Genomic DNA, 24,148 nt, shown 5'->3' on the forward strand with positions numbered 1-24,148 from the left:
GGGATGGCAAACCTGTGTCAGATAAGAGAAATCATCTGGCATGTAATATATGATTTCTGTCCTTTTCAATCATCCTTTCTGTTTATCACCTGATCATCCTTTTTTCAATCAGATTTTTTACATTTATTCGAATTAAAGCGTATTCGTTTAATTTCTTTAAATATCATTATTCGAAGTGTAAGACATTGGCACGCATTAACATCTTTAAAACTAAGTATGCTTACAATACGGCACACGGACTCAAAAAGGTTCACCATCCTTGGTATAGTGTATTAGGCATGTTTTAAATACTAGCCTCCCTTTCGTGGTCGAGCCAGTGCTGCCAGCTAAAACATGCAAAAATTTAACAAAAATAATATTAAAATAGCAAGATGTAACCAAATATTGTAGTGCCACATCACTAGCGGACATTTGAATTTGCCGACTAGAATGTGGTTGGTTAACCGATAAGTCGGTTAATCGGGGATTGGATAATTGATGCTCTACTGTATTTTAAAAATGATTTACCTCTTTAGAAAGATACATTTTTGTGTCATCCAAAGTGTTGTATAACGTATAGAACTGTTTAGTTTCTTTATGTTTGGCAGCCACTATAAAAATTTTATAAAATAAATTTACTAATTAACTAATATAATAATTCTAAAATAAACTAATATAATAATTCGAATTGAATTATTATATTAGTTTATTTGGGAGAAATTAGATTAAAAATTATATCAATTATTTTACTCAAAACCACAATTTCCAAATCAATATTAAATAAACCAAAATTCCCTACAGCACTCGAAGATTTAAGCTTGCCAAGCATCTATCAGGGCCTAGTATTAACCACTTATGATTATAAGAAAGTTTCAGTATCCAACAGGACTTATGCCCAATAAATATACAACTTTGAATATGTGACATTAACCGCCCCTTATCCCAGATCTAGTAAATTTGATTCATGTGAACATGTTTAAGAAGGCTTTGTTGAACATTTTACTCTGGAATTTTTTCATGGTTGCATTCGTAGGTATTGTGGAGGACCCCCATGATGTTTTATCACAGACCCGATATTTCCCAACATTGCACCGACACACCCCTAATTAAGGAGGAAGTGTCATTCAGGATGGCAAGAAAGTGTGAACTGAATATGTGGGTGGTGGTATTAGACACAGAGGCACAAACTCCATTTACATTTAACACATTTATTAAAATACAAAAGACATCATACATAAGACAGGAGATTGGCCTTGGACCTTAAAACTAATCCGATGCAATACCAGTGTTCGAACAGGATGCGATGTTCATATGATGATAAAGTTTCCCAAAGTTCGTCACTCTTTATTGGTGGATCAGTGTTCTAAATAGACTGTCCATTGATGGAGTATGCAAAATCACAGTTCGTTATTTCTTGTATCCAGGATAAGTTTCCATATCCCAGCCAGAGAGCTTTTTGGTCTTGGAAGGAATGGTCACTCTGTCTGGTGGAATCATTTTCATTGACTTGGTGAGAATCTTTGCTGTTCTAGTGGGGAGAAAACTGCCCTCTGTTCTTCGGGGGCATCTTAAAGGTCTCACATCCCTGTTCAAATGTTTTGATTGGTCGTGATCTCCATCCACTACTTTCCTATTGATCCCTAGTTTGTTGCCAGGGCCAGTTGATACAGAATTTGAAGATTGGACACCAGCCAAAGACATTTATTGAATTTATCACAAATCTGCCAATAATTCAGAGTCAAGCACTTTTACCCTTGTAAATATTACCAGCTGCACTCACATGATATTTGGTTATATTATGCACTCTTTCTTCTCATTTTTGCAATCATTGGAGAAAACTGCTGTATTCCTGGTCTGCTCTCTCACAATATTTTATCTACTAAAAGCATTTTATTTGAAACAACTTTTTCCTTTAATACAAATTTTGGTTGCCATTTTAAACTCTGGTCAAGACCTCACAAGACTCCTCAGCTTTAAAAATGTTGCACTTTGATGCAGCATTTTAGTAATCTACATCAGGAAATAGAATTTAATTCATTCCCTTTTATTCTCTCTCACTTTTGCACATGTTCAGTTAAGCATTACTCTAGGATGTTACAGTTGCTCTTATGGCTTTACCTACAGGTTCATTTGAAATTTCCATCATACAAATAATAGAGAAACTTATTTAAAACCAAAACTGACATTTATTTTACTTAGTGAATTTCAAGAAATAATAATAAGAATTATTTATACCATCTTTCTACACCAACTTGTTCTAATTCAGCTTTCAACTTATTAATTTGTTGGGTAGTTAGACTAAGTAATGGAAGACGTGGTTCACCAACATCAAATGGGCCAAATAGATTCATAACTGTCTTTAGAGCAGCCATCATTGAACCATATTTAGAAATGATGTCGAGTACCTGACGAACGTACATTTGTTCTTCCCATGCTATCGTTTCATCACCAGCAGCAAATGACTCTAAAATGACTCATTTAAAAGTACTGTTAATAAACGAAATTTGATAATGTAAAAAAAAAAAATTCAAGAAATAATTTATTCACATACACAAGGCTATTCTACTAAGGCTAAGCATATAACTTAATTTTAGGGAGTATATTTTTTATTTCCTTTCTTTCATTTTATTCATCTGTTATTTCTGGGTTAGATGAAAGGAGATTGGCACAAGTTTCATCTCTTGCCAATGTATTAATACTGGTTGTTCACTAGGCAGAGGTCTAGCTCCTCTCCCCTAACTCCACGTCCATCCCTCTCATATTTCATGGCCATTGTCTGATTCTATCCATGCGAAACCAGCTGTTCCACTGCCCATTTGGCTTTTTCCAGATTTTTTATTCAGAGTTTTTGTTACTTGGTTTGTGGCCTCCACCTCATCTTGGAGGTCCTTTGCAACAGTGACCTTGAAGAGTAGCACTACTATTTTGAATCTTCCAAAGTTTCCTTCTTCCTTCACTCTCCATTCTCATCAACACAAGTTCTTGTAATAGTTCTTCAGGAGATGTCCCACCCATCAGCTCCTATCCTGTATTCCATGTGAAGGCAATGAAACATCTCACTAAATCCTTCCTCCTTTTATTGTCTGGATGAGAAAAAAGAAATTATACTTTATGTGCAAAGTTTATTATTATTTTAATTAATGCCCCTCATCCCACATTGTGAGGGTACAGTTTACGTTCGTCATGCTAAAAAGTATTCTATCTTGTCACAATATACAGTGAAAACACAATTTTTTTTTAAATTTTTATCTTCTCTTTCCTGATAGAGGAGATGACCCATTTCATTATTTCTCCTAGGTTTGATAGTTTCTGTGACTCTAATTCATCAACATGTGACTGATAATATTTGACAGTATCGTCGGGCAATCTCCATTCTGTTTTATATTTTGGTGGTTTGCTGTAACAATTTGTGAAACACAGTCCGAACTCACTACTTTTCATCTACCTGTTACATCTACATGTCCTCAATATCGACTTGCTCGGTGTCTGACAAATCAGACAATGAGGTAAATGAAGAAGAAATCATTTTTGGTTTCAGATTTTATTAACTGTGTGACAAACTCCTGTTGATAGCATACAAGGCAAGTAGCCTAACTCAGTGTTTGTTGTAAGTCTAAACCAAGAATTGACATTCTGTTAGTGTAATGTTCCCATTTAATTACATTGAAATGTTTATCTTCAAGATATGTAAGTGTCTGTCGGCAGACTGTTCCTTAAGCTGGAAAATTGACCCATATCAATTTCCCAGCTTAAGAAAGTATGCGGTAAAAATTCTATTACTATTTTCTACAAATTATGTATGTGAACAGTTTTTCCTGCAATGAATTTAGTAAAAATTAAAACAAGAAATTGGCTAACAGACTCTCATCGAAACTAATTTAACACTAATAGTAGGTAAAATTCAACCAACTATTTCTGATATATTATATTCACATCAGTTCCAGAAATTAAATTAAGTATACCTGTGTTAATTTATAATTATACATGAATAAATAGTGGTGATTTACTGGCATTGATTCTTTTTTCTCTTGTATGTGGCACACGTCAGTTCAAAAGTTTTAAAATATGACCCTTACATAGAAAAAATTGCCCATCCCTGCTGTACACAATGCTATGTCACAATTTTTATACTCATATCTACTTTTTTAATATACACTCAAATACAAGCTCTCATTTACAACCATTTATGCTTGCTGCATCTTTGCATGAAAAAAATTTGATCATCGTGTTTGAGATTAGAATAATTGCCAAGTCTCATGATGTCATCAGATCTTTCAAAATTATGGCTGAAAATATTCCATCTTGTTTTTAAAAATCACAGTAAATAGAAAATTACAAATTCATAAAGAGAACCTCTACAAATCAACTCAAACTTGATCTTGAATGATTTAAATATACAACTCAATAATTAATTTCACACCTTCCTTACATTTCCAGCAATACTTTATTACAAACAAATGTTTTCGGCATAGTTTACGGGCCTGCTTCAGGTTCTATGTACCATTCAACTCAAATGTGTAGAACTTGATGCAGGCATATAAGCTAGGCCAAAAACATTTGTTTTTAATAAAGAATTGCTGGAAAGTGTGAAATTAATTATTGTTAAGTTTCAGATTTAAACAACACATTGCTTAAACATACAATTTGTTGTTATGATCACATTACAAAGACGACAAAAATGTTTCGAACAAACATAAAATGTATAAGTTCTAAAATTGTGATCCTAAATGATTTACTTAAACAATTCTTGCAAAGAAAAAGTTGCGTTATCATGGGACCATTTCAGAAACTCCAAATCAGCTCTAGCTGTACAAAGCTTCAAGATGAGTTTCCAATAACTAGTTCCTATAACTAGTTAGCCAGAAATTAAAGGAAGCTAGTCCTGAAGCTCTGTAAAAATAGAGCCAAGTTGCAATTCTTGCATAACTACAGTTGTGAAAATAGTTCTTACACTCAGTACTATGTTTTCTTGCAATTCAGATAAATTTAAAAGATCTAAAGCCTTCTGAATATGCATAACCATATCAAATCTTTGACAACATTGAAGTGAAACTACAATTTCTAATGTCAATCTTATAACTACAGTGATACCTCAGTTTTTGTTGATAATCTGTCTGAAAACAATTGGCGAAATCCAAAACTGATGAAAACCAAGGCAATTATTTCCATATGAATCAATGTAAATCCAATTAATTCATTCAAAATTCATACAAAAACACATTTTTATAGAGAGAATAAATATAGTTTTTAATACTAAAAACAATAAGAAATTAATATAAAATGAATGTAAAAGACTAATATGGCAGCTTCTGAAACAGAATCACCATCTAACTGTTTTTGATTGATCCAAATTAATAACAACTGTTAGACATCTTCAATTGTTTGCAATCTCTATTTTGTTAGCACATTCACACCTTTTGCTATGTTAGCCACCTATATTGCTTCCTTTTTTGCCACAATGGAACTTATCATAAATGGCAACTTCCCATACATGCGGCCAATTTCAGCAATCTTAACCCTAGATAATTAAACATTCATCTAGTAGACTACCAACAACCAGCCAGTTTTAGAATTTGAAATGTTCCCATTTCACTCACACCACCTCACACTCACAGTACCTTCATAAATAGTAAAATGAGTTATCCGAAGGTTATAAGCACAGCTGTACACTTGCTACCTTTTGAGATTTGCTGTAATTGTCGTCTAACAGTCGAATGTTTAGTGATAACATGCAGAAGTTTGCATTAAGGTACTTGTGAATCTTTGTCCCAAAAGGTGGCACCGAACTGGCGATGTCACTAGGTGAGATGTTGGTTGCCAAGGTGGAACCACTATCTGGGACAAAGATTCACAAGTACCTTCGTTAATACCATAATCGGCCAATGTGAGTACTTTTGCATTTTTCCTGCATTTTATTACTACCCTAAATATTATTTTATGACAGATGAATGTAATAAAAGATCAAAATAAATTTTGCAGTTTTTGAATGAATTGGATGATGAGATAATTGAAGAGCAGGTTGAAATACAATCAAGCTCCAAACAAGAAGATAACTGTGAAAAAGAAATTCATATCCTAACTGATGAAAGTGAGCAAGAATCTGCATTATCTTCTGATGAGGAACCGAATATTGCTCGCCAAAACCGTAATCAAAGATTTATTATTGACTCTGATGATAACGCAGCTACCTGCAAGTCAGCAATCATGTTCACAACACAATCCATCGCTTGTAATTCATCCCTTTAAAAATTTTATATATAGTAAGAATAAACACGAATGGTCCACAAATCCATGCAGTTCTCAACTTCTACAGCTGCTCGTATTATTATTAGCTTTATACTTGGTCCTGTCAATGAAGTTAGAGATATTTCAAACCTGCAAGATTTATTCCATTTGTTTGTTTCTGAAGAAATGATCAATGACATGGTTTACTAACCAATGCAGGAATTAATATAATAGAAGTAACTACAAAATGGACACCAAGACCATTTCTCATACCTCAACCGATGAAATAAAGGCATTTCTGGGTCTCCTTATTCAATCAGCAGCAATGAAAAGCAATCATTTGCCTACGAGAACTTTATTTGACAACAAAAAAAAGTGGCTGCATTTTCAACGCTTCTATGAGTGCTGAGAGATTTAATTTTTTGATAAGATGTTGCTAATTTGATGACAAGAGTACAAGTCAAATGAGAAGAGCTACAGACATGTTTGCACCATTCAGAGAATTTTGAAAAAAATTTATACTTAATTGCAAGAAGAGGTACAGAGTCCAAATGTCACAATTGATGAAATGCTCATTGGGTTGAGGACCATGCCCATTTCATATGTAATTACTGAACAAGCCCAATAAATATGGGATCAAGATTGTGATGCTAGCTGTTTCAGATTCAAAGTACATTTATAATGCCATGACTTATTTGGGTAAAGGTATGAACCCAGCAAATGTACAGTACCACTAGCTACTTTGTAAAGCAGCTTTGTGAACCATTGAAAGGTTCAAATCACAATATAACAATGATAACTAGTTCATGTCAATTCTGCTTGCCTCTGAATTGCTGCAGCCTCTTTACAATTTTACAATTGTTGGTATATTGAGTAGTAACAAACAAGAAAATCCAAAAGAACTGAAAAATTCAAGGACAAGAAAAGTAGGTACTTCAATGTTCTGCTATGACAATCAGAAGAATTTGGTGTCATATAAACCCAAATCAAATAAATTTGTATACCTTCTTTCTACCACCCATGATCAGCTGAATTGCAATCCTATGACAAACAAGCTTGAGATAATTATTATTACAACAGGACCAAAGGAGCAGTAGATACTGTGAATCAATCATGTTCAGGAATGAGTACTGCTCGTAAGACTTGTAGATGGCCACTTTGCTTATTCTATGATGTTCTGCATTTATTAAGCTTAGGCTAATAAGCTTAATAAATGAATATGTTATTTGTATGTCAAATAAAGTACAACAGCGGCAGAAACCCATCTCACAAAGAGACTTTGCATTAACATTGGCTGACAGCCTCGTAAAGTAGTGGTTGAAAGAATATGTTAACTTTACGACAAATTACAAACAAACTTTACGACAAATTACGACAAACTTTACGAAAGAATTACAATATGTTAACTTTAAGACATTCCATCAAAATAAATATTGAAGATATTTTGAATATTGGAAGCCTACAGAAGAAATGACTAAAAGTGCAGCAAACAAACACAGAATTTTTACTTTCTGTACATCTAAAAAATGCAGAATGACAAAGTACATATGAAACTACTGCAACAATGCTATTTGTGGAGACCATACTTTTAACATCTGCCAAGAGTGCACCTTTCTACTTTTTAATTGAAATATTATAATACTTCTCTTGAGATAAACTAATTTGTTTGAAATAAATAAAGGTAGAGTAACACTGATTTAAGTTCAGTTATCTAGGGTTAATGCCACTCTTGTATTTTTCAACTATTTCCTTCAACTCAATCACGTTCCTGGCCTTTCTCTTTGAAGGGCTGCTCACTCTAGAAGCTTTCTTGGTTCCAAGATGGAACGAAAAGGAAAGAAAAACAATAGAATTGTCTGGCTAGACATGCAGGGTAATGCTCACACAACGAGAAAAAATGCAACACTGAGCAGAAAACGCATAGGGCGCCCTTTGTTTTCAAAAAATTAGCAGTGAGGTCATGGAAGAACACTGATGAAATCAGAGGCAACCAACAAAAACCAAAACAAATTTTTCACAAAAAAAAATCAATGAAAACCAAAACTAACGATAACTGAAGTCAATGAAAACCAAGGTACTACTGTATTTTAGTCCTTTTTAAAGTAAATGAACAATGAGAAAATTTATTGATTACTCAAAGCATAACTAAAATATATCAGTTGAATCATTAAATGCTAAACAGTGAAGTTTAAATTGTACTAGCTTGAATATTAACTTGATAAACTGTGATAAAACTTCATATAAAATTTGAAAGTCCAAAACAAAAATTAAGAACTGACAAACACAAAATTATTTCATGTGCACTTAATAACTTGATAAAGAATAACCACAAAAGCAAAATGTAAATAAATGGTGATCGAAACTAATTCTTTGATACAAACCTTGATTATATAATTCTACGAATCGACGTTGATACTGACTCAATTCAGCTCGAGCGGGAACTTCGTCAATCTTTCTTTGTAATGATGCAATTTCTCGATTTTTTCGTGCCTTAAAATACAAAAGTACATCACAATTAGTTGACATTTCATATATACTGTATAAATATTAATTAAACATAAATATACTACAGATCTAAAACAAATTATGTACAGCAACACAATTAATAATTTAACAGTTCTTCATTGTCACATTATCAGATTAAATAGTAATAATTTAAATTAACAACATAATATGTAACCATTCTATTATAACGATGATAAAGTAATAAATGAAAATTTATTATCTAGTTTGACGCACTGTAAACTATAAATATACAAAATATTTTCATGTAGATAAAATTTCATATAGAACAGAGTAAAAGAAATGCAATAAACCTCCTCTTATAGATATTTATGGTGGTTGAGGTGATTAGGGCATCATCCTACTGCTCTGGGGAACCCAAAACAAATCCAAAACCCTCAAAGTGTATGGATTAAAAGCCCTCTTAGTGCCCATAGGGTGTAAAAAATAAAAAATATATAGTCTATATCAGGGGTCCCCAACTTTTTGTACCTAAGAGCACATTTTAGAATACCAGTCGGACGGTGGGCACCATTTATTTTTTCAAGGTAAATTTAGAATTGGATGTAGTTAATAATACATACACATGATATACAAAAAACATTTAATTCCAAAGATGAAATTTAACATACACAAGAACATTAACAATAATTTTTATAAAACAAGTAATTACTAAACAATGCATACAAAATCTACAAAGTATAAATATTCGTAAGACAAAAAACAGCTTAATGCTGAGAATGTTTAAATTTAATCATAAACAAATGTTTTTGGCCCATTCCATGGCCATCGTCAGGCTAACTACATTCGAATACTATTTCAAACAACCAATTTCAAATTGAAATAAACTACAAAAGAACTCTCGCGCTATGCTAGACTACGTAAACTAAAACTAATACAAACAACATAGAAAATAATAAAATAAAATATGCCAATGTTACATGTATACATTGTAAAAATCTACAGTCTATAGTTCTCTAGGCAATCCTTTTGCCCTATCTAATGTATTCCTGTGACTTTTTTAATTAGAAACTTCCAAGCTGACGGTAAAATCGCCGCATCCTTGTAATTTAAGCATTTTTTGGTTAAGCTGCAAGTGTCGGCAAATGTATCGGTGTTAAGATCTTGGCCTCTTCCCATTTAACCACGGCTCTTCCATTTTGATGCACTAATGGAAGTGTTATATGGCTTACATCCAACGGCTGTAGAATACCGTAAGGACCTTGAGATGATGGCAAATCTAATATGTGCGCAATCGTTTTTCGTTTTCGAGGGTAAAGTCTATAAACAGTTAAAAGGTGTCCCGATGGGCAGCCCAATGTCTAGTTTGCTGTGAGTTAGTTGTAAGAAAAATGGAGCGCATCACACTTATCAACTTCAAGGAAGACATAATCATGTATAAAAGGTACGTGGACGATGTGCTAGTTATATGGAGGAACCATGCAAGAATACAACAATTCTTAAGTGCCATGAATTCCAACGATCATGGCCTAAAGCTGAGCTTGGAGCAAGTTAGTAGCAACGAATTACATTTTTTGGACATTAGTATTGCATTTAAGAACGGGTCAATAGACACGAAGGTGTATATCAAACCTACACAAGACCCGCTGTATATACCGTCAACATCGAATGATCCTATTACTTATAAGCTCTCAGCATTTAGAGCTTTAATTAGAAGAGCGTTTCAGTATTGCTCTAACATAATCAATACGATGCGAGAGCTGGATAGAATCAGGCAAGTGGCTAAGGTGTTGGGATTTGGTCCAAGAAAGGTTGAACGTTTGATTGCCGCTTACAAGAATCCTAAAGTAAGCAAGAAAAAACGGGATCTGACAAACGGTATCACAAAATTCACGTATAATAAATGTCTATCCTCGATCATGGAAGGTATTGCGGGCCGCATGAACAACACTATTGTATACAAAAGAGCTCCCTCAATATATAAGCTACTAAGGAACGACAAAGATGGAATTAAACCGAGTGAGCAACCAGGGGTGTACTCGATACTGTACAGCAACGACCAATTAAGGATTGATAAAGAATAGATCGGGGTCACGACGAGAAACCTAAGTAAAAGGATTAAGGAACACAGATATGACGTGGCGAAAGGTAAATGCACAACAACGTTAGCAAAAATGGCGCAGACTGAGGGGTCCGTGGTTAAATGGGAAGAGGCCAGGATCTTAACACCGATACATTCGCCGACACTTGCAGCTACAACCGAAAAATGTGAAATTTATAAGTCCAGCTTAACCAAAAAATGCTTAAATTACAAGGATGCGGCGATTTTACCGTCAGCTTGGAAGTTTCTAATTAAAAAAGTCACAGGAATACATTAGATAGGGCAAAAGGATTGCCTAGAGAACTATAGACTGTAGATTTTTACAATGTATACATGTAACATTGGCATATTTTATTTTATTATTTTCTATGTTGTTTGTATTAGTTTTAGTTTACGTAGTCTAGCATAGCGCGAGAGTTCTTTTGTAGTTTATTTCAATTTGAAATTGGTTGTTTGAAATAGTATTCGAATGTAGTTAGCCTGACGATGGCCATGGAATGGGCCGAAAACATTTGTTTATGATTAAATTTAAACATTCTCAGCATTAAGGTGTTTTTTGTCTTACGGTTTAATAGAGTCTGAGAGAAGTTAGGGGAGTATAAAAATTCTTTATAAAAAAATATAAATCTCAAAGTCAATATGATTTTTGGCATTGCATTTCATTGGCCATTGCTTTGTAATTAAAAGAGTATGACGTTATTCCTGGTCGTAAGCAATCGTCAAGGTGTTCATCTGTAAGTCGTGATCTGTACTTTGATTTTATGATGTTCATTGTCGAAAACAATGATTCACACAAGTATGTGGTACCAAAAAACGATTTTATTTTATATGCTGCTTTTTTCAAGAATGGAAATTTGTTCTGAAAATCCAAATGTCAAGAATATTGTTCTGAAGATCCAAAATTTCTATCTCTACCCCTCCAGCCTACCCCCTCTGGAGAGACCCGGGATTGAATCCGATCGGGTCCAAGCGGATAAGTCGGGCTCCGTCCCTCATCACCTGGCCGCCCAATTGTATGGTGGCCAAACACATAATAGGCTTGCTTAAAAAGGCCTTAGTGCCTACAGGGGGGGAAGTTTAAAAAAGGAAAAGTTAAAATTGCTTAAAATATCTTTTAAAACAAAAACCTAAAACCAAATTGACGAAGAATCATGATATATGCAAAATGCACATATTAGTTTAATAAAGAAATGTCATGCCCAACTTTCAAATTAAATAACTGTGGTTTGAGAAGTTCTTTGGAATAGGAAAATTATTATTATTTTTGTTCTACTTTCATTATTTAAGGATTAACATGTCTAGATTATAATAATAAGTATTAAAACTTTATCACAAAAAAGGATATTAATAAAACTTACTTCTACAGACACTTTCAATTTTTACTTAGAAACAGATATATTCATTTATTATAAAGGAGACAAACAAAAATGTATTTAAAAAAAAGCATAATTTGAAAAACATAATAAAACAAATATTTGTTTTATTTGGGTCTGTAATTAATCAAAAATGAGGAAACCACCATTTTAAAGTGATTTTTATTCAAGTAATATATTTATAAATAATACGTAGCCAAAAATGTAGCCACGTCAAATTTATGTAACCCAAAAAGTAGCCAATGCGCCAAATGATATTTTTTACGCCAAACTAAAAAAAGGGTAGCCAGATTTGGCGCAAAGTGGCCAAATATGGCAACGCTGGATGAGCTCCAGACAAATGTCTGCATTGTCATGGCAACCATAGAAACGGACCGATTCATTTCATTTTAGGTATGAGAATCTCGTACATAAATATATAGACCAGGGGTCTACATATTTATGTACGAGATTCCAAAAGTACAGTAATACCTCAGTTTTTGTTGACTTCTGTTATCGTCAGTTTCAGTTTCATCGATTTTTCTTGTGAAAAATTTGCCTCAGTTTTTGTCAGTTGCCTCAGATTTCATTGGTGTGCCCATGTGCCCTTGCTCCTAATTTTGCAAAATCAAAGGGCGACCCACACTTTTTCCTGCTCAGTTTGTTGTTGTTTCTTGTTGTGTGAGCATTATTTCATGCTTCTAGCCAAACAACTCCTATGACAGCCAAATGGTTGAGTGGTCAAGGTGGCAGTCTTCCGCTCTGGAGGACCTGGGATTGAATGCAGGAGGGGGGGAAAATCCCTAGAAAATTTTTGGAAAGTGGTCCATCCGGATATGTCAGACTCCGTCCCATCCCTCTTCACCCGACCGCCCCATTGTGGGCTTGGCCAAACCCATAATGGGCTTGCTAAAGGAGGCGCTCGTAGTGCCCATAGGGAGAGAGTTTTAAAAAAAACCAAACAATTCCATTGCTTTTCATTCCTTTTAGCTCCATCATGGGAACAAAGAAAGTTTCAAGCTAGTAGCCTTTCAAATTCCATGTTAAATGTTCATTTATTCTTTACATTACTCTTTCTTTTATATTCATTTTATATTAATTTCTTATTGTTTTTGTATTAAACACTATATTTATTCTCTATAAAATGTTTTTGGTATGTATTTTGTGTGTAGAATGAATTAATTGGATTTACATTGATTCATATGGAAATAATTGCCTTTGTTTTCATAGGCTTTGGATTTCGCCAATTGTTTCAGATGGATTATCGACAAAAACCGAGGTATCACTGTACGTCTACTCATTGTAAAACATTTACTTATTATAGTATCGGTAAAATATACTGATAATATTTTATATAAATATCTTTACAGATTATGCTTTGAAATTCTATGTTATACATATATATAAGCATCCCAAAACTCGATATTATAATAAGATTCCAAACAACTACTGCACTTAAATGGTGCTATTATTTTAAACTAATTTCTAAATGATTTGGTATTAGAGGTAGGTGTTTAATTTATTTACAAAAACAAATCAGCATTCTAAATTATTTCCAAATCAAACAAAATGAGGAGGAGACGGCATTAGTTTAAGTGTGGAGCAGTAAATCATAGTAGTTAAACAAAGCAAAACTAAAAGAAATCAGTGAATTTTTTCTGTTGAAGATTATTTGAAAGAGTAGAAAAGGAGTAAAATTTAGTATCACTATATGCACTCCCTAATATGCAAACTAGCAGGTGTTTGCAAGAGACTGCATCCATTTACAGGAATGGGCATCCTTAAACTTTAACCCCTATTTTCCGAGTATAGTAGAATGATCTGCTAACACCAGATGTTTTAATTGCTCTACAATAGAAGTTTGAACCAGTCTTTGCTTACTAAAAAAAGAAAATCTATTCTACTCAAAATGGAACATTTATTACTATACCACTTTTTACTGTTAATGTCAAAAAGTGTAAAAAGCAATAGTTATTGGAAATAGGATTATTTCTTGGGTCTATGAAGGTAATTTACACTTTGAATAATTATTTATCATTATTTTGTAAGGAGACAAATGTTTAAAAGAATTATTATGGTCTCTGTTCTAATTTGAATGTGACAGATCATTGTTTTATATGATATATGAGTTTTGTAGATATGAAGATCAAATCTGGGATAAAATTAAATCAATATATATATTTCAAGAAAACAATGAAAGCTAGTTTACTGTCCAATTGTAACACAAAGATTCAAGGTTGCTAGCTATCACAGGAATTAAAAAAACATTGTCCAGTGGCTAACTTGGTAGAATAGGCATTGAATGTCAAAGCCAAATGTCATTCAACTTTACAGTTGTCAATAGACTAGAAGTGTGCATCTAACAAAGCAGATGACAAACTTTGTGAAACTCCACAAACCCTGCCATCATAGTGCTGCATAACCATTGGACTGTAAATCAACCCTAATTTTAAAAGATTTTATAAATACTTTCTTAATTTATTTTATGTACAAAACAATAATTCAAATAAAATGTTTTTCCATGACTAATACATAAAACAACGCTACCAAGTTTTCAACATACCAGCAGTCCTCGTATCTTTTGTAACTTTTCTTTGTCAGTAGAGTATTGTTTCTCTATTACTTCTCTCCGTTCCTATAATATTAGAAAAATTAAATAAATTTCTGCTATAAAATTCTTCAAAAATTTTATAAATTTATTGTTTAAACTAAATTCACTTTAAATACTTTCAGAAATAATAATTTCAGCTATGTATTACAATATAAAAAAAAAACAGAGTATTCATATGTTTAGTCATCGGTCAGTAGAGCATTAATGGTTTGCGCTATAGGAAATTGTGTTATCAAGACATGCATTATTGGCTGATTTCATGCAAGTTTAAACATAGGAAGTTGAAGAAGAAAACATATACCTTCGGATGACTAAATTAGAATTTTGTATGAGTACTAATAATAATTTTTTCATCTCATATACAAATTTCAGTTATAAGGGAGTGCATTATATGGGACTTCACTGTATATAGTTGATAGTTACAAAGTTAAATGATACATTGAAGTGAAGGAAAGAAGTTAAAAAGATAGAATGTTATGTGATCATTAAAGGTGCAGTTTTTCTTGAAATATATCAATTTTTGCAGCTTATTTAAAGCATTACTTTTCCATTAGTGAAAGCTCTACAGCAAATGCCAACAGCTTAACAGAATGTTTGCCAATTGTCAAAATCTGCTGTTATTAATCAGCCATTTTATGATTTAAAATAATATAATGCCAACCAATAAAGTGGTCCAACAAATACAGATACAAATACAGTGGTCCAACAAATAAGAGTAAGAAAAGCTTCCCACTGCAAATATCTCTATTGTGAAGTCCATCATTCCCTCCCCCAAGAACATTTTGTTATTATTGTATCTATCTATCTATATATTATATATTTGTAAATTGTCATTTATACTATATTATCTGCATAATTTTAGTTTTAATCACTTTATTTTAATCCTTTTGCTAATAATGTATTTACTTTAATTAATCAGTTAGAAATTGTTTTTTGTATTCTAAACTCTATTTATTTTATATCCTTTTTTGCTCTGTCTGGTTGTATAAAAAAAAAACTGTTAGCTAGCCATATGCAAGATGCCTTTAGACCCACATCTCAAAGAGAAAATGCATATGTAAATGTGACACCAAAATTGTTTATATATCAATTGTTTATCTATCAAGTAAAGGTGTAAAGGAATTTTGCCTATTATTCCAATTTTAGGGACCCCTTTCCAAAATTTTTGTAATATCAACTTAAAATAATTTAGAGAAACAAATTAGAACAAAAAATTTATCAATTAATCATTATAAATCTCACAACATGCAAAGGAAAAGATGAGGAGATGCTCATCGTTTCCCCCCTTTTCGACGGTGTTATATGACAAATGATATGCTATCCATGTCACATGGACACACATCATTCTTCATTGACAAGAGAGGAAGAGAACCACTAGATGATCAATCATGCATTTTACAAATTACTTCACCTTCCTCCAGAACGAAAGCATGATTGGTCAAAAACAAAGAAAAATATAAAATGATGAAATTAATGCAGAGTAAGATAAAATTGGGAGAGTGAGAAAGAACTGAAAGAGTGCAACAGAACTGTGAGAGTAAAAAAGAATTGGAAGAGTGAGAGAGAGGATTGCGACTGACTTGACAGGAGATTGACCAGAAGAGACAACCGACCTACTGAAGGACCTAGTGGAGAACCAAGTAAAGGAACAAGAAGACAAAAAGAAAGAGGAGAAGACAACTCTTTTCCTGGTATGTTGTGAGTCGCGCAGTTCGGATATCCCCCGTTAGGTTTCCCCCATTTTATAGATAGGAATAGGCCAATTTCCTAAATTAGATTTTATAACGTTCAGTACATTGATTTTGATAATAAACTTCTTTTCCATTTGTATTTGACTTTGCATTCATCCTCCTGAGAGACTCATTCCTGGACTTCAGAGTGACTCTTACTCTCACGCCTTAACTATTTGTTTTTGTCTAAATCAAAGGTGTGTCCGACAAAACACACCTGGTAGCAGGATCCTACCCTGAACTTGTGTAATCAAATTTTTGATGGTCCCCAACCCCCACACTATTAAGTTCTCAGACAGTTTAATTCTCTCTTAATTTATAAAGTTATAAAATCATACTTAACAGAAAGATAAACATTAACATTATGTCTATAATATATGTTATTAAATATCATAAAATTATGTATGTGAATATGTTAAACATTTCATTATTTACTGCAGTTTATAAATTTAGCGACTGTAGCCAAAACACCATTTTGAGCTGCAACAAAATCATCAAAAACAAACTGAAATTCAACAATGTTAATATATAAGCTTTCAGAATATACAAAACTTAATTGATATGACAGAAAAATACTTCTAATATTATAAATGGTAAATATATTTCATCAATAACAGCAGAAAGAGGCAATACTGTTGCCATTTCTAATCCCTAAGTTTAAGTATTAATCACATGCAATCCTTCAAATTTTAGTTTAATGTTATTCAATCAAATTCATAGATGAAACACTAAATATTACTATGATGCAATTGTGGACCACACTCGTGCAGTTCAGGCAAGTGCCGACGTCATAGCTTACTTTAACTCCTTTGACACACGGTCCGTAGAGACATCATTACTTTGTTCCGGTAAGCTTCTCCCATTTCTCTGTTAACCTTGCAGCCGAAAAACTGCATGCCAACATCAAACACAGAGGTACAGTAGCCATGCATACACCATTCAGAGAGATCCTACCTTTCTCTACTGTCTATCTCCTCTCCCCCCTTTCTCTTACTCTCTTTTCCACTGGCTAAACACCTTGTGTATAGTTGATGTCTTTCATATATGTATGTATGTCCACTAGCAGAGGGACTTTACAATTGCACCATTTTACTAAACAGCACTGTAACATACAAGTTTAATTTTATTTTACCTTATCTTCTGATGATAACTCTTTATTAGATGATTTAACCTCTTCAATATCGGCTTGTAATCTTGCTAATTCTTCCTTACAGTGGGACTTAAATTCTTGCTCTTGGTGTTTCAAATTTTCATTCATCAACACTAATGAATTCAACTTTTCTATAATTCTGTGAGCATTAAATATTACTTATTACAGATGAAAATATTCTTAATAAAATGACTTAAATAAAAGTTTTTACTCTTTATCTTCCTTCTTTACTGTTTCAAACTTTTCCATCTCATTGGAGAGTTTATCGTAATAGTTGTTAAGCTGAAAATAAAGGTACAAAAAATTATTTTGGAGTAATAATTATTATTGTTTTAAAATAAATTTTTCTGACCTCTTTCAGTTTATTACGCTTCTCTTCATAACTAGATTTTAATTCGTTATACTTCTGGTTAAGCTGCAATAGTTTTCATAAGAAAAATATTTGTAAATACACAGTTATAACTGAAATTAGATTAAATTTAATTATTTTGCAAAGCTCTAACATTAATTTTGTTCCTTACATTTGTATGCTAAGATGCTTACAGACTAGTTTACATGATACAACTATTGCCAGCATATGCTTCATGTTGGCAAAAAATGCATGTAAATCAGCTTTAAAGTGGCTTTGGTAAAAGACAATTTAATAACTTCCTCTTAAGTTACCTGCTGTAGTGCTGATAAAGGTTCAAAAACACTAAAGAAACAACTAAAATGTGCATTGGCTGTCTCCAATATTAAAACTTTTCTAGCATAAGCTAAAGCTATGTAGTAAGTAAAGTTTCTTAATGATTCCCTTAAGCATAAAGATAACATTTATGTTATGCAGTTAGTAAAGCCCATATCATTTCCGATTAAACATTTTGATAATTTTATAAAAATAGAATTTTTGAGAAGCAAATAGTTGAATTTCTATGGGTGATAACAGGAGATTAATTTAAAGAAATCTGTAATATGTTTTAAACTATACTTCCACTCCAGTCTGAGAAATTGTGAGTAGAATCTGAGCTAAACAAGAAAATTCATAGAATTCATCAATCAAATAATGACTAGTCAGCCAATATTTATCAGTATAATTATCTATTGTCTATGTCACAAAATTGTTTCAATGGTAGAAGTGAATATAGACTATATTCATTATCCAATAGAGTATATCAATATAATAGTAAAGAGCATATTCAAGCAATTCTCTACCATGAATATTAGCAAGGAATAATATGTTTAACATCACATTCTAATTAATCATGCTTCAGATTCATCCAAGAAATTCATTTAATTGAGAAATTAAGTGTTTCAAAACCTGTTTAGTTTCTCAATTATACTATTTCAACTCCTATTAATCTGATGAACTAATGAACTAACTTCATATCAAAAAAAAAAAATGTTCCCTTTCTCCATAAACAAATCATTGACATACTTTTCTTCATATAAAAGACTATAGGGGAGAATCTTTAGAGTCCAAAAAACTGAATAGTAATTTGAATGTACATGTTTAAAATACCTCTTCAAATTTAATCAAATGCGCACATGTTTTAAACAGCTCATTGCTACAATAAAATCATTAATTACTAATTACCAACCTGATTTAAACTCTCAGTTTTATCCGTTATTTGTTTGTTTAATGAAGTAATGACTCTCTTGTGATGCTGAATTCCTCCGTATTTCTCTCCGAGTTCTTCGCTTGCTAATTCGGCTTGCTACAAAGAAATTTGCATCATTTAAAACAATCATTTAGAAAAATATAAGATTTGTAAACAGACGTCTTAATTCTATTCGCATACCTTATCGGCAAACTCTGAGGCGATCTGTTGGATTTTGTCGGACTGCATGCTGACGATCGATCCGACCACACTGGCTGTGACCTTGGTCTAAGCAAAAATAATAATTTTTTTAAAAAGTAATTTATTTTCTGCTATATTTTAATATTTATCTTATGATGTAACATAGCATATAACAAGAGCATTTTGCCAATATTTTTATAACAAACTATAAAAAGTGCAACATTAAATTTAAAAAACATGTATTAAATTAATAATATAATTGATTTGATATTAGCAAATAAAATCAATTGCAAAAGCTAAATATTCAGTTGTAAATTAATTTAATTGTTAAATTTAACACTAAATTAAGCTATTTTTAGTCATTTTAGTATAGAATTCTCATATAAAAACATAGAAGTCACTTTTGCAAACTTTCCAATTTAGTTTCCCGATATAGCTACATATGAAACTCGCTCTCTTTCATTTACAGTTGTGCCACAATAAAAACGAAGTTTAACGCCCATTCACATCCACAGAAAATATTTTAAGGAGGCATTCATGAGCTTGGAGACATAAAAACTTCAAAAAGCCTTTATTATTTAATTTTTTCTGAGGTTTTTCACATGTGTATCATAGAATGTAGTATTGCAACAATACAGAACAACAGAAAAAGCATCCCATGATCGAAAGTAAATGGTTATGTATCTCAATCACTTTTACGATTATAATTTGTGAAAATTTTATTCAATCTAAGGAGGAGCAACTGTCCCATTCATCCCCCAAGGACATCCCGCAATGCCACCAAAAGATGAAAAGTTTCGTCTCAATAAACTCAAAAATCAAGTTGCACACTCATCATGCTTAATTACTATTCTTTATCAAAACTGCCCAATATTCTGCATGAATAAAACTCTAATAATTACAGAACATTTTTCATTAGGTACCATCATTTAGCTTTAATAATTAATTTGTCTACAGGTAGACACTGATGCTGTCATCTCACACTAGATTTAATAATTATGATAAATTTAATCGAGCTTTTCCCATAAGAAAAGAATCGAGGCTTGAACCTGCAACTCCCACTTACCACTTAATTATTCAGTAAATAAATTAATTACGTAGCCATAATATAGAATGATAATTGGCAGATGTATGCTTTATCAATAGTAATTAAGTTTGTTTAAGTTGATTAGATAAGAATGTCTTAAACTGTACTTGAAGAAATTAACATGATTTTTAAATTCAAATTTTGTTTTTAATTTGATAACTTCTGTTCTAAAGCCATCGAAGTAACATGTTCTATGTTTTAAATTTTGCAAAAAAGGTTTGGAGTTTAACGATAGACTCATCGGCCCAGAAGTACTTACATTAAACATTTATACATGATTAGTACACTCCCGAAAAGCAGTAAATTAAATTACGTAATGAATAATTAAATTCTACACTACAATACTGTATAATTTTTACTGTCTACACAATTAATCTAAACTGAAAAGTAATAAAATAATTGTAATATTTAATATTAATCATTAGAAAAAATGATTAATGCTTGTTAGAATTAAAGTTAATTATTATTTTAACTCGAAATATTAAAGATATTAATTGAAAAATGGACCAACCTCGAATTCATCCATTGCCGACATACCACTCATCAACTTGTCAATCTGTGTCTATGCAAAGCAGGCACAAAGCAAAGTGAGAATTTAATAAAAAGCATTCTCGGTTATTTCGTTCGAGTTACGTATCAGTAAAAAATCAAGAAAAATTCTAAATATATAAGAATTAATAATAAAAGAGCTCAAAAATCATGCAATTTTGAAACATATTGTATGCCTATTTTCATTTGAAATGTTATACTTTAAGATCTGTGAAAGGAGACAACTTCTACAAAAACTTCCTGGCTCCTGTCTAGGTGTTACACACCAGAAAATCCTGAAAAATCCCACACAACTGGCCCATTCAGGTGCAAACTCAAAACCGACTACCATCATTTTGTAGCTTTATCCACTTGGCCACTGATGGGCTCATCAAATTTATTAACAAATGTTCCAGATAATTACTCTGATTTTCCTAGAAATTTTATTAATATAATAATCTTTTAAATAGGCAAACATATATTCCAAAAATGAAGATGCATAAATATTTATTTAAATATAAAAACAAAGCAAGCTAACATCAACTAAACTATGCACAAAATCAGAAAATAATAAATATAAAAATAATTTTCATAAATTACTTCTAGCACAAGCGGTATCATGCATTTGTATGGTTGCAAGTTTTTACATAAAATTAATTATCATGCAATTCACAAGGTCACAATTTACTAAAATTATAAGAATGTTTCGAAAAATTCATGAATAAATTCATGTTCACAAGTGACTCCTGTGACTTATGCTCTTGAAGTTCATCCTGAATTTTTTGAGCATAAAGAACTTCGTGCAGAGAAGTGATAGAATTTTATTTAAACTATACAGTTTCTGTGATATACATGAAATTTCTCAACAATTTCTCAATTTTAGAATATTAAATAATTAAATATAAACATCTAATAAAACCCGATACATTACAATAACACTACCTCAACTGTCGTATAACATCAAGCTATATATTGGCAGCAATAATTATAAATTACTAATATGTTTGACCCTGGAGGTAGGCATAAAGTGCCATTGAGATGACACCTTACGCCTACCTTTAGGATCTACTACCTCTTAAATCCTTCCATACCTGAGAACAGGCTCTTATTTGCATACTTTTCTAAACTTTTCAAATGATTTTGGGCCGTTTGACCAACCTTTAGAGATATCTTAAATCTCATATTCAAGTCTTTTTTTTTAACTCATTCTGCCGTACGGGTACTAAGAGAGCATTTTTGGCAAGACCATTATGGCCAGGTAATGGTGGATGGAGCTCAACATATCTGAATGGATCATTCCCAAAAATTCCTGGGATTTTTTGACCTGTCTGGATACTGAATTGGCAGGCCTTCGTGTCCATTAAATCTCTTATCAGGAGTGAATCAGAAGGAAAAGAGATTCTCTCCTGTCAGAATGTGTAGACGTGTCACTGAAGTTAGTATGTCCCTATGTTCTCACATAAACATTGGCAAATAAAATCCAGAAAATAAAATACTGCAGTTGTAACGTGTCTTTTCTGACAGAAGACAAGACACATACTAAGGAAGACCTTGAAATCTGCTCCTAAATTCACTTTCTCTGTTTTATTATCTGTTTCTTTCTTGTCAAATCTTTTGTACATAATGAGTGCTGCTTTTGTAGTCACTGCTGAAGAAAAAAGATGTTTTTCTGCAGAAAAGCTTATTGATCTGCCCAAGATTGAGATGATAAAATGTAATAGAAGTGAGAATGGAGCCTTTATTTGCATCAAACCAATCAAGGTCAAAAATCTTCAAAGGAAGAACAGACGAATGAAGTCAAAATACTCTCGTGGTTGCAAGCCTAAGAGGAGAAAAAGGGTTTTGAAAAGGAAGAAATCTGTAAGAAACAAAAAACAAATTACTCTTAAGAGTGCTAAGAAAACAGCTAGAGACAAAATGGAATAAAACAAGTTATAGAATAGATTAGAAAAGGCAAAAGCACAGATTGTGCAGAGAAAATATGAAATTGGAAAGGGAAAAGAGAATTGTGAGAAATTACTAAGCAAGACAGGAAAACTTATATCAAACAAACAGCCAAATTCTTTTATTGGGCTGTTAGGCCCAAATAATAAATAAGTAATTTGTAGGAATAGGCCACTATCTTTTGAGGTTATTGGTGATCTCTTGGAAATGTATCGACGAATGTACCGGGTACAGTTCCTTTGAAGTTTCTTATACAAGTTAACAAAATAACAGTTTTCATTTAGAGTCCATGAGTGGATAAATATTTTGAATCTCACATTAGTTAATTTTTTTAATTTCTGGTAGAAATCCATTTCCCGAGCTCTCAACGTAATGAACAGATAACCTTTCCATGGTCTTATCATTCTTCTTGTCTATTATTTCTATACTTTTTATTTTGTGCAGTTTAAACTATCATCTTTAACATCTTTTAATCAAATCTCACATACCACTAATCCTTGTAAAAATCTATTAATAAAAAAACATTGAAGATGATGATTTAAATATAAGATTTAAGATATTTTTATATGATGACAATGCATCAAAAGATCTCAAAGCATTTGGAAACATTAAAAAAGAGTATGCTAATAAGAGTCTGTTCTCTGATGAAATAGAATTTAAGAATTTAATGTATAATTTGACATAAAATTTTATGATTTTTAAAAAAACTTATATAATTTCCAACAAACTCTAATGTATTTAAATAGTCAATATAAATAATGCTACAAATCAACTTTAATTTACATAGCAAGTTCACTGCAATCTAATATTATCTCATGTTTCTAGCTCCATATTATTATTTCAGGTATAAAATGCTTATTTTCAGGTAGCCAACTGTTTAAATTTTTTCATAAAGGAGCATTTCCAACTTGTTTTAAGACCACTTCAGCTTCAAAAGTCGCTGTTCCGACTGAACTTGAACATTTTTCACATATCAAACAATGTTTATGTCAGTGAAGCAGAATGAAAACATTCCTTCATGAAAAAATTTAGAGAGTTGGCTAAACATTTCATACATGAAGTCATTGCAATCTATTTCTGTAATATGGTTTTATGCAAACTTGCATGTTATAAACCTTAGTTCTTGCATAATATTCATATTTTCTGTGTTATTTTCTTACATTCATATTCATGACAAATATTCAACAATTACATGTATCT

The 24,148-nt window shown here is 32.0% G+C and overlaps 1 protein-coding gene across 4 annotated transcripts in view; it reads right to left on the bottom strand.

Moving 5' to 3' along the window:
* fidipidine (coiled-coil domain-containing protein 93) overlaps positions 1-24,148 on the bottom strand; it is a 50,015-nt gene that overhangs the window by 10,589 nt on the left and 15,278 nt on the right. For 2 of the 4 annotated variants that reach the window (XM_067275843.1, XM_067275846.1), the window contains 9 exons: positions 20,988-21,038; positions 19,390-19,476; positions 19,189-19,305; positions 17,964-18,026; positions 17,823-17,893; positions 17,594-17,750; positions 14,684-14,755; positions 8,586-8,694; positions 508-590 (listed from right to left, as the gene is read on the bottom strand). In XM_067275843.1, the coding sequence (XP_067131944.1) occupies positions 508-590; positions 8,586-8,694; positions 14,684-14,755; positions 17,594-17,750; positions 17,823-17,893; positions 17,964-18,026; positions 19,189-19,305; positions 19,390-19,476; positions 20,988-21,038 (810 nt within the window). The remainder of the gene's footprint in view (positions 1-507; positions 591-8,585; positions 8,695-14,683; positions 14,756-17,593; positions 17,751-17,822; positions 17,894-17,963; positions 18,027-19,188; positions 19,306-19,389; positions 19,477-20,987; positions 21,039-24,148) is intronic. The other 2 variants (XM_067275844.1, XM_067275845.1) reach the window with 2 other exon arrangements.

This window comes from Centruroides vittatus, unplaced genomic scaffold (genome assembly GCF_030686945.1).
Source record: "Centruroides vittatus isolate TY-2023 unplaced genomic scaffold, ASM3068694v2 contig_644, whole genome shotgun sequence".
Classification (NCBI taxonomy): domain Eukaryota; kingdom Metazoa; phylum Arthropoda; class Arachnida; order Scorpiones; family Buthidae; genus Centruroides; species Centruroides vittatus.